General features: G+C 39.9%; 1 protein-coding gene across 4 annotated transcripts; it reads right to left on the reverse strand.

Annotated features, from left to right (window-relative positions):
- Nucleotides 1-1,036: 1,036 nt before the first annotated feature.
- On the reverse strand, nucleotides 1,037-4,934 carry LOC127444846 (B- and T-lymphocyte attenuator-like). 4 transcript variants are annotated; one of them, XM_051704422.1, is made up of 7 exons: nucleotides 4,741-4,934; nucleotides 4,518-4,658; nucleotides 3,545-3,868; nucleotides 3,392-3,427; nucleotides 3,093-3,212; nucleotides 2,972-3,012; nucleotides 1,037-2,880 (listed from the first exon to the last, which is right to left on the reverse strand). In XM_051704422.1, exons 1-7 carry the CDS (start codon nucleotides 4,793-4,795, stop codon nucleotides 2,572-2,574), a joined length of 1,026 nt encoding a protein of 341 aa, XP_051560382.1. In that variant the 5' UTR covers nucleotides 4,796-4,934; the 3' UTR covers nucleotides 1,037-2,571. The 4 variants fall into 4 exon arrangements, 3 of the variants coding, with proteins under 3 accessions (XP_051560382.1, XP_051560383.1, XP_051560384.1); XM_051704423.1 differs by having other exon boundaries at nucleotides 4,518-4,581; nucleotides 4,741-4,898; XM_051704424.1 differs by lacking the exon at nucleotides 3,093-3,212.
- Nucleotides 4,935-12,364: the final 7,430 nt, after the last annotated feature.

A 12,364-nucleotide genomic window follows, 5' to 3' on the forward strand; every position in this document is an offset into this window, starting at 1 on the left:
ATCATCCGTAAATGGAAGAAGTTTGGAACCACCAGGACTCTTCCTAGAGCTGGCCGCCCGGCCAAACTGAGCGATTGGGGGAGAAGGGCCTTAGTCAGGGAGGTGACCAAGAACCCGATGGTCACTCTGACAGAGCTCCAGAGTTTCTCTGTGGAGAGAGGAGAACCTTCCAGAAGAACAACCATCTCTGCAGCACTCCACCAATCAGGCCTGTATGGTAGAGTGGCCAGACAGAAGCCACTCCTCCGTAAAAGGCACATGACAGCCCGCCTGGAGTTTGCCAAAAGGCACCTGAAGGACTCTCAGACCATGAGAAACAAAGATTGAACTCTTTGGCCTGAATGGCAAGCGTCATGCCTGGAGGAAACCAGGCACCGCTCATCACCTGGCCAATACCATCCCTACAGTGAAGCATGGTGGTGGCAGCATTATGCTGTGGGGATGTGTTTCAGCGGCAGGAACTGGGAGACTAGTCAGGATCAAGGGAAAGATGAATGCAGCAATGTACAGAGACATCCTTGATGAAAACCTGCTTTAGAGCGCTCTGGACCTCAGACTGGGGCGAAGGTTCATCTTCCAACAGGACAACGACCCTAAGCACACAGCCAAGATAACAAAGGAGTGGCTACGGGACAACTCTATGAATGTCCTTGAGTGGCCCAGCCAGAGCCCAGACTTGAACCCAATTGAACATCTCTGGAGAGATCTGAAAATGGCTGTGCACCGACGCTCCCCATCCAACCTGATGGAGCTTGAGAGGTCCTGTAAAGAAGAATGGGAGAAACTGCCCAAAAATAGGTGTGCCAAGCTTGTAACATCATACTCAAAAAGACTTGAGGCTGTAATTGGTGCCAAAGGTGCTTCAACAAAGTATTGAGCAAAGGCTGTGAATACTTATGTACATTTTTTCGTTTTTTATTTTTAATAAATTTGCAAAGATTTCAAACAAACTTCTTTCACATTGTCATTATGGGGTATTGTTTGTAGAATTTTGAGGAAAATAATGAATTTAATCCATTTTGGAATAAGGCTGTAACATAACAAAATGTGGAAAAAGTGAAGCGCTGTGAATACTTTCCAGATGCACTGTATGATGAGAAGAACCAGGTATGCTTGAGGTCAGTATTAGGCAAATTCATTTGGTCTGTTTAGATGTCTTTGGTCCATGTTGCGTTCATATATCAGTCGAACCGCACCAGAGTTTGTTTGGAAGCAGACCAAGACCCACATTCAGGCGGTCTCGGTCCGCTTGTTTGGTGCGCACCAAGGTTCGGATGGCAGCGTTCACACTTGTTCAAATAAACCGCACTAACAGAACAATCGCACCAGAGTTCGTTTTAATCGAACCAAACCTGCCAAGTGTGAACACAGCCTAAGTCGTAGCCAGGGGCAAACTGGGACTTTTCCCGGTGGGCCGGCCGTGAAACGGGGCCGAAAGGTGTCAAATGGGCGGCGATAAGCTGAAACGGGCTGCAGCGTTAAGCTGAACAGACCGGTACTGGCTGAAGAGGGCCACAAAACGGCACCACGATATGCTGAAGGGGGTGATATGCAGAGAAGGACAGCATCAAACACCCATTATGAGCATTATTAGCATTATGAGATTAAAACTGTAATATTATGAGAATAAAGTCACAATGAAAGTAACCTCAAAGTGATGATGGACAGCAAAGTAGAACAGATGTAGATGCAGATGTAACCATTGATAAAATTACATTTATGCATTTGGCAGACACTTTTATCCAAAGTGACTTACAGTGCACTTTTTACAAGGACAATCCCCCTGAAGCAACCTGGAGTTAAGTCCTTGCTCAAGGACACAATAGTGATGGCTGTGGGGATTGAACCAGCAACCAGATTACCAGTTATGTGCTTTATCCCACTACGCCACCACCACTCAATAACCCTTAGAGTCGACCACTGGTTGCCATTTTAGATTGCTCAGAAGTGGAAATGTCCTCAATGTCCATCTGGTTCTTTCTCCGGAATACATTTAATTTCCTTAATAACGACTTTAGTCTCATAATGCTACTTTATTCTCAAAATATTACACAAATGTTTTACTACTACTAAATGATTTTTTTTACTAATAAATTTTGTAATGTAACATCTTTATTCTCAAAACATTATGACTTTATACTCCCTAAAAGGCATAATTTACGATTAATCTTAAAACATTATGACTTTTTTTTCTTGATATCTTTGAGAATTAAGTTGTTTTTATCTTATTTTATCAAATTTAATTTTATAAAACATTTTATTTTATTTATAAAATATTTTTTTATTTATAAAAGAAATGTTTTAAGTTTTTATTTTATAACATTTAATTTCATTTTATTTTAACAAGGCATTAAATGCCATAAATTACAGACTGTACACTCTGTTAATGCTTGCTGAACCATTGTAAAACTTGCAACCAGCTTCTATCACATGACCCAGAAACAGAGCTGTCCAAACACTCAGATTTTGATTCCTCATCAAGTGTCCTTTATAGTGATTCCTTAATACAGAAAAGCATGTGAGTGAGCATATCTGAGTACTAATTTTTAAAGTATCTGTGTACTCATTGAATCACCGGAAACGGATTGCAGCATATTCTGATGGTTCCGGTTCTTGTCGTGTGGTTCTTTTGGGCTCTCTAGGCATTGCCTGGTGATTCAAAGAAGCATATACAAGGACATTCTCTTCTCCTTCTATGCTGACATTATTATGGCTCCCTTTTGATGCTACCTTATTGGCTGAGAATCTTCCAGATGATGATCCTGTTTTGATAGGTGGAGTTTCATAGACACAAGCAGAGTTCAGCTGGGCTGAGGGGGAATGGGTGTTGTGATGGGGATGGGACGGAGGAGCCTGGCCAGTTCTTTGTGTTCCAATGTACTGTTGAAGTGAAAATAGAGCTTTTAAAAACTTCTCCTTTTCAATAGAAACTATAAATAGACCCAGAGACCAAAATTAAAACAAACTATACCTGATTTTTAGTTGTCTTATTGTTCCTTGCCGATTTTGTTTCTATGGAAAATTTCAAAGATCACACAAGAAAACAAAAACTAGTAGCACAAATGTATTGCAATTAACCACAAACCACTTACCTTGGCATCTGAAAATAAGTAATGATACAGTCATAACAATGACCACCAGCCCCACTATTCCACTGCAGATGTAAACATATGGCCATAGCCACTGCAGACCAGGAATTTTATTCAGATCATCTAATATTATAAGAATTGAACAAAATAATATCTATGAGTAAGGTTGTAATTATCATAGATTCACAAATGAATTTGAACCTGAATTTGCACTTCAGAAAACCTACTAACCATACATGCACAAAATGAACAGTAATATTAGCCTACTGTATGTGCTGTAATGGTCATGCTCATACCCTTACCTGTTTTGCTTTGATTGTGTGAAACCTCATTCCCTACTGAAAACATAATACACAATTTCCTTGTAGTGAAAAACAAGTTCTGAGCATTTACCTTTCAACAAAATGTCTGAATGTTAACATTATACAAGTGAAATGAAAGATAATTTCACATACCTGTCACAGTGACATTAATATTATGGCTTACAGAGGTCTCGCCAACTCTGCATCTGTATAAACCTTCATCCTCCATTGAGATGTTCATAAAAGTCAGGAATGCAACCCCACCATGTACTGCTGTATTCCTCCACTCTGATTTTATGTAAACTGAGTCATTTAAAGCTTTGCAATCATTTCCATAGATTTTGCACCATAAGATCCTTGGGTTCTTACATTCATATATAGTAACAGAACAGTTTATCTTCAACACTGTCATAACAGGGGTTCTGAACAGCGTGTGTCGTGGCACCTTGATACTTGCGTTACAATTGATCTCTGACCCTAGGAGAATGAGGGAAATCAGAAAATGTGTGTAAAAAAAGAAAATTAGAGAGAGCTTTTTCAGTATACCCTCTCCTCTCTCTCTCTCTCTCTCTCTCTCTCTCTCTCTCTCTCTCTCTCTCTCTATATATACTGTATGTATATATCTCATCAAATTTTATGGGTCAAATTTTAACCTTGCTTGTTTCTATAAATTCCAAAAAGATGTTCAGATAAACCCACCCATATTAATTTCTATAAATGTTTCTATATGTTACAGTATTCTATGTTTTTTTAATTAAGGACTAAGATTTTTCAGCTAAATTTTTTATCTAAGATATGTCTATTTGGATAATAATTTAGATATACAGTAGGTATCTAAAATCTAAAGTAACTAACATTTGGAAGAATTCTACTTTAAGGACTCTGTTATTCAGGTCCAAGCAAATATTTACCAGAATGTACTTCGTTATACGTAATACAACAATATTACATAATTTGATTACATGTCAATGATTATGTTCTTTTTGATGCAACAAATAAAACAACAAAAGCAGTCACTTGGGAGTCACCATTGTAGAGTTTCAAATAAATCCCATACAATAATGCTTTCTAGATATCACATATAACAGCAGTCAGTGTATAGGGCAGCTGAAGTTGAAGAACTCACCATTTGTGTTTCTACTGACACTGAGCAATAGCAGTGTGAGAGATGCAAACAGGTAACAGATGGTCTGGAAGATAGAGTTTCCCATGATTAAAAAGTCCTTTATCAGCCAGTGTGAGTGCCAACTAATGTCCAAAATGAGAGCTGTACACATGGTTTGTCATGAGTGTGTGCAAAAGTGTTTGTGTGAAAGACCAAAAGTGAAGTGGAAATGTGCTGTGAGTACCTCTATGACGTCTTTCACCATCTCTGTTTGTCTCTTTTCTTGTTCTTCTTAACATGTATCTTCACGTCCTTGGATCATAAGTGCTCTTCACCTGTGCTGTTTCTCTTTGTATTTCTTTTGGTGGCTTTCTCTCTCACAGTTGTTGTTCTTCTTGTCTTCTTTCGTCATTGAAATGTCTTACCTCTACTAGTGAATCTGTAGTGGTTTCAGGTTGTTTGAACCTTGTCCAGGTTGGTTGAATCATGTAAATGTTGACGAGAATGAGGATGAACTCAATGGCACTACCTTGTGGATAATGACAGAAAACTGCAAATGCAACTGCAACTGATGTGTACATGCTCTGTCTCTTTGTTCTGTCTCTAAGTTAGAAATATTTTAATGTCCTTGTGTGGGAAAAAAAAGAAAAGAAAGAAAAGCACTCTAGTATGCGCTAATGTTTTGGAACACAAATCATACATGAATTCAAAACTCAAGAGTCATTTTTTTTTTTTCAGGCAGAGTCTTGTACAGTGTCATAAACATAATGAAGCACCTAATTTAATTTAGCAAAAATGTTGCCACACATATGCACGTCATATTATGTTGTTGTTAAATAGGCATACAGACTGCATTGTAGACATTCTCTCTACTTTGTTTTCAGCAGTCAAGGTTTGTTATCAACAATTGTCAAGGCTCATTTGAAGAGACAATGGCTCTCATTCACTAAATAATGTGTAAAAGTTGGGCAGCTACTTATGTGTGCAGAAAATGTCTCATGCACAATTTCTGACATAATGTATATATATATATATATATATATATATATATATATATATATATATATATATATATATATATATATATATATATATATATATATGTGCTTTTTAAACAGTATTGAAGGAGTTCCCATCTATGTTGGGCACTTATTGGCTGCTTTTCTTCATTATTTGGTCCAAGTCATCAATTTCAATTATTTTATTTTAAATTAAATGTTAGTTTTATAATTAAATTAATTAATATGTTGGCACAATTATATTTTTGTCTACAAAACTCATTTCAAACATTTAAGCATACGCCTTCAGATCAAAAGATTTTTAAGATCATGAGAAACATTTCAGTCAAGTGTTTCAAAACTTTTGACCGGTAGTGTATATACAGTATATACATATAACAGAGACATGAAAACAGATGTGCAATAGAGCTCCCGGTTTTGTTCATCGTTTGAGAGTTCTTTGGCGTGCATATGGATTGCATGTGTGGAGTTTGACTACGTTTGGTGCACACGTACAAGAACTGTATTTCACTACCATATTTCATAACCATATTTCATTACTGTATTTCATTTGTTGTATTTCATCTCTGTATTTCTGATTTTTCATTGTGCTGAAATTCAGTGAATCATTTCTGCTCTCATTTTGGACATTGTTCTTTTTGAGTCACATTTACAAATTGTCAGAAACTCCTGGTATGTAGTCCAATTTTTCATTTTTCAAATAAACAAAGGCACATTTTTGTATTTTCTTTATTCCTTTTTTCTCTTTTTTTTTATAATATGGCCCTATCGATCGCTGTCCTTTTTCTGAAACAGCCGTCAGATAAAACCCCCCCAAAAAGTTGTTTTGTGTCCTGTATGGTTATTTTATATATATATGCTGGGCCTCATGTATTCAGATAGAATACAAAGGCAGGCCTAACACAGTCATAAAACCTAACTCAGGCCCCCACATAACAAGTCATAAATCTTACTGATAAAAACCGCGCCAAAATCAAACAAAGGGAGTCCAAAACAGACTACAAATCCCATGAATCCTTGCTCACTAAAGGATCGAACTCTCAACTCCTATTGGATGAGGCACACAACAGAACGTCCCTCAACCATGACATCATCAGGAGTAGAAATACCTCTGAAATGCTTCCGAGATTTGCTTCCAGCAACTTTGCTCGCCATGTGTAGATGCAGCTCATCGCTGCTCTCAGGTGCAGCCTCGTGGCACAAGGAAGTAATGTCCGACTTGAAACTGTGGCCATACAATCTCCGTCTCGCTGGACGAGTTGAGATTACTCTGTGTTCCACCGAACACTCTAACGGATCCGAAGGAGATCGCCGAGCAATCCGCATCTTCATCCATTTGCCTGCAGAAGCGAAGAGATAAAAGATTTCTCTTCCATCTTAAATCAAGTCGATGTCGCTGATTTCTCCACCAGCCCACCGAGAATCAGCAGCTGTACCGCCCGCCGACAGAGTGAAGAAACGGCCTCCCGTCATCACCCGAGCCTCGAGGAACCGAGTCGGAGTTAAAGGACGGATGAACACACATTCTGCGTCCTCATGCGATTCAAGTAAGAGGTTTACGTCTGGGCAGAGATAGAATATTATAGTGTGTTATTCTTGTGTATCAAGGTTATTGCTTGTACAGTTTACGGACTGCCATGTCCGCTCATTATTAATACTCAGGGTATTAATTATCACAAATTTGATTTGCTGTATTGTAGTCCAACCACACTGGACTGCTGTGCATTTCCACCATCGTGGGTGAGACCGGCAAACTGAGTTTATCCATTAAAGAATCAAAGACCGCGGGACGGTTTACGAGCCATTCACCACGTCTCTGAGTGATAAACTAACAGCTGCTTTCTCTCCCACGATCGCAAAACCGGCTTTGGGGCCATCACTTTATTCTCTCTCTCTCTCATACTAACCACACACACACACGCGCGACCCCTCACAAACATTCTTGCACACATTTTTGGCTAGTAGATAGCTTCGTCATAAAGCTCAGGTTTGTCCCTAAGCTATCGTACAAGCGGATACACGCAGTAACTGGTAGATGCCATTGACTGGTTTCTCTCCGCCCACATTCGCGACCATATTCTCTGGCCGGAAGTCTCGCGTGACATACTCTCCACGAAAGTCACGTCCGCCATTTTGTGCGCATCCCTCCTTACACACACACACACACACACACACACACACACACACACACACACACCCTAATGTGTTATAGGATTATTTTGATTTCCATATCTAATCATATCACTGTTTAGTTTGTAGTTGTAAGTCAGAAGTTTATTGACTGCATTGTATTAATTATTAATTGATAAATAAACTTTGTTATATTACAAAGAGAAGTGTTTTGGTTTGTTTTGCATACACCTGTGTCATGCTGACGGGATGTCAGTGCTTGGATTCAAGCCTTCATTCATTGTTTTTTTCCCGAAAATCGATATTCTTTCGTATGTCGATTTTCCTAAGAAAACAATCTAATATTGAGACTGTTATACTCTCTGGTTATTAGTCCCTGATTCCAGGGTGGTGCCCTGTCAATATTAATCCTTATTAATATTCTATTGATTTTTGATCATTTTTGATAATTTGAATGATCAGTATGCTAGTGTTAATTTTAATCAATGTTTCATCGATGTTAACAATTAATGATTATTTTTGATAATGGTTGATTTAAAGGATTAAAAAAGCTAACATTGATTCTCATCAATGTTCTATTGATTTTAATAATTAATAATTATCTTTGATAATTATTAATTATTGCTAATAACCAATCCCGCTCCTAAACGTAGCACACTACATTTACTGGAGCCCCATATGAGGTTTAATGAGTTAGATTCAATTAATTAATTTAAATATTAATTAATAACTAAATAAATAATTATTAATTATTTCTGATAGTAACACTGATCTAAACAACCAGTAAAGCCCTACATAATAATCGTTGCCCCGTGTGAGGCATCCTATGTGCCAGTTCTGTCACAGTGTGTATGCATAAGAATCCAAAGTAATAACTTGAATCCTTACTTCAAAGTTTGGTTCTGTTTGACAATTGACTTCTCACAACTTGCCAAACATAAGCCAGTGTGGTGTGAAAGTGCCCTTAAGAGTGAATTAGGGGTTGGTAAATTTACGATAGTCTGCTTAAAACCTGCTGTTGTTGTTATTTAACTCCTAACACTTTCACCTAGATGTTACAGAGGGGTGCTAAGTCACTTCATTGATGTCCACCAAAGAGAGAACACAGTGAAATTTGCACATTACATAACAGTAGACTGTAAGCCACAGGTCGAAGCCTCTCACCTGTGCGTTCGTGTCAGCGTTATATAAACTGTAAAACAACAAGCTATCAGAGCCACTGTGTTGCAAGAATATTTACTGTCCCAGTAAAATGAGTCACCAATCACCCCGCGTGACTGGAGCTGAAGCTCCACAGAGGTTAGTCGACCCAGCACTGCAAGATGTAGTCACTGCAGTCCTCCGTCTCTCCGTAGAGGAGAGAGATAACCTTAATGGCTACAATATTAGTCGTTGTGATGAAGCACTGCAGGAACTAGTTGATTATGTCAACAACCTGGTCGGGAAGCCAAAGAGCACAATCCCAGACCTAGTGGGCCACCTGTTCCTTCTTCATCACCTCAGAAACCAACTGCAAACCGCAGAGCACCAGGCCCAGCCCGCCCAGCTGCAGAGCAGCTACCGAGCGGTGCAGAGGGAAAATCTCAGCCTGCACCAAGAAGTTAGGTGCACCCAAGCTGAGAAAGTCCAGGCACAGGAAGATAATGCCTGGATGCAGGAGGAAAACGAAACCCTGCGCAGGCAGCTTCAAGCTGTTCAGCTAAGAGTAGAGTCAGATCAGGTAAGTGCAGCTGAAACACACAGCACAACATCTGACATAGAAGAGGGCCCCCTCTTTAGCGCTACACGTAGAAATGTGCCCTTGAGAAACCCAGGGACACACGCTAGGAGCCGAGCTGCCCCTAGTGGTACAGTCTCTGACTTCGTCCTCCAAGACACCTTTCAAGCTCCTCCAGCGGCCCGCTGGTTGGATGCAGGTGCCCCTCCTTATAGTTGTCCCCCAGTCAGTTTTCAGTCACGCCACCGTGCGTTTCAAACTGACTGACTCCACACCACGGAAGGGGGACAATTATTTTCAAGCCCAGATTGGTGTAAGCAGCTGGAAGATCCCATTAGCCAGGGAGCTGTACTCAACCCGGTGTCCACCCCCACGTGTCGACTGGACTCCTTCCACACCACGAAGGGGAGGAAGTCATCCTCATCGCTATAGCGATCCGAGTGACTATGGTTTTTCGGATGACTTGGACGACCCGTGGTCATACCGACACCAAGGCTTGCGCATCCGACAACTCGAGTCCCTCGCAGGGCACATAGAATGCTTTGACCCAAGTAATCAAGATTCAAACATCAACAATTATCTCAGAGAAAGTGAGCACTGCCTAGTTGACTTGCCTTATGCTTCATCGCGTGAAAAACTCAAGCTTATATGGAAGGCCACGGTAAGGAGTGTCCATGCGTTCTTGGAAACGCTACCGATTGGTACTCGAAACCGCTACTCACCTCTGTGTAAAGCCCTACGCAAGGAGTATTCGCTGTATATCGACGAAGCCTCCGCTACCATAGCTGCTTTCGCCATCACCCAGAAGAGGCACGAGCCTCCGCGTGAGTATTATAGATGCCTGATAACCACATACTTCCAAGGAAGTAACGCACCAGGTCTGGAGGAGGAACGAGCTTTCAAGTCTCTCTTCCTTCACAACCTCCACGAGTGCGTGCCATATGACGTCACGATGCACTGCAGAACGGGCAACCCCACCATGCAGGAAATCAGAAGGTACACGCAACTGGCATAGGAGACACGCGTGCACCCTGCCCGAGGGCACGAAGGCGATGCCAGAGCCCTTGGGATCCAAGCCTCAGAATATGCAGACCTAGCGCTTGAAGGCAACAAAATGCCTCGCGTTAAGGTGAATGCTAGAACAGGACCCCAGAGGCGCCGATCACCCCGCCAGCAGGGTAGGCATCAGAACCAGGGGGGTGGTAACCAGACACACACCCAGGGTCATGGCAGGCCTAAATGACAAAACGTTCGCCGGCCGAAAGGAAAGGCGCGTTTTGAATGAAAACCCAAACAAGAAGGTGAGTGGGTAGGCAAGGTTTCAAATCCCCTCAGAGAACAAGATTTGAGAGAGGAAATGGAGGATATAAGGAGATGCTTGACTGAGTTAGTAACGAAGCTTGACGTGCTCCGTTGTTCACCAGGTCCATCGAACTCCTCAAAGGAACAAGGCGCCGAAACCCTGTCAGTATGACTAAATGATGTACCCCCTCCCGTTAACGCCAAAGTTTACTTATCCTATAACCAAACCCACTCCTAAACGTAGCGCACTACATTTACTTGAGCCCCATATGAGGTTTTACTGAGTTAGATTCAATTAATTAAGTTAAATATTAATTAATAACTAAAGAAATAATTATTAATTATTTCTGATAGTAACACTGATCTAAACAACCAGTAAAGCCCTATATCTATATCTATATATATATATATCTATCTATCTATATATATATATCTATCTATCTATCTATCTATCTATATATATATATATATATATATATATATATATATATATATATATATATATATATATATATATATACACAGTTACAATCGAAATTATTCAACCCCCACAAGACAGTAAGGATTTGTAAGTAAGGACAAATGCAAGCTTTTCTGATGACCCAGAATTTTTAAACTTAACATCTATATCAGTTGAGTGACACATTCAAAGTCATAGTGTGAATATATAACCTAATATTTCAAAATAGGATGTTTTTTAAAATACAGCTATGTCATAATTATTCAACCCCTATTGCATGTAAGCTGTTTCTTAAATATGTAAGGCTACACAAGTAATTGTTTTAAAACAAAATTAAGTCATCAATCTGCAATGGCACTTATTTAAGTTTTAAAATGTAAGTTTAGCATTGTAAGCAAAAATTTATTTCTATGCAAAAAATGCTATTAAAAATAAGCTGTCTCAAAAGCTAATAGAGGAGATTATTTCATTACACAAGAAAGGTCATTGCTAAAAGTACATTTCCAAGGCACTTCAATTTCCAATAGACAAAGTTGGCAACACCATTCATACATTTTTTAAATATGGTACAACAGCAACCTTCTTGGGGTGTGGAAGAAAGCAAAACTTCACCAAGGGAAATGTTGACTTGAATATTCAAGAAGTAATTAGGAAAGACCCGTGGAGTCCTAGAAGAAGGTTTTATAGACGTATGACACTAAACTTGGTTTTAGACCCATGGGTCAGCAGTATGTCTGGAGTAAGATGACAAGGTAATGACAAGAACGACACCATCCCCACAGTCAAGCATGGAGGTAGGTCAGTCCTGTTATGGGGGTGTTTTGCGGCTGCAGGAAACGGCTATCCTGACTATGTGACTGACACCATGGATTCTTTCATGTATCAGGCCATTTTGGCATGAAAAATTTTATGCCTTCAGTGTGTAAATTGAAGCTCTTTACACCAAGTAACACCAAGGATACATCCAAGTTGTCCAAAATCTGGTTCAGGGATAGGTCGTGGAATGTCCTTAAATGGCCTTTTCAGTCCATCATTAAAATCCCATTGCAAACCTTTGTTGGGATTTCAAGGAAGCAGTGGCAGCACAGAAACCAAAGAATGTCAATAAGCTGGAAGCCTTTGCTCATGATAAATGTGTAAAAATTCTAATAGAGAGGTGTCCGAAGCCTGAGAACATTTACCTGAAACATTTATTTGCTGTTATTCAGGCTAAAGGATGCTCCACAAATGATTGACTTTG

Source organism: Myxocyprinus asiaticus, chromosome 8 (assembly GCF_019703515.2).
Source record: "Myxocyprinus asiaticus isolate MX2 ecotype Aquarium Trade chromosome 8, UBuf_Myxa_2, whole genome shotgun sequence".
Classification (NCBI taxonomy): domain Eukaryota; kingdom Metazoa; phylum Chordata; class Actinopteri; order Cypriniformes; family Catostomidae; genus Myxocyprinus; species Myxocyprinus asiaticus.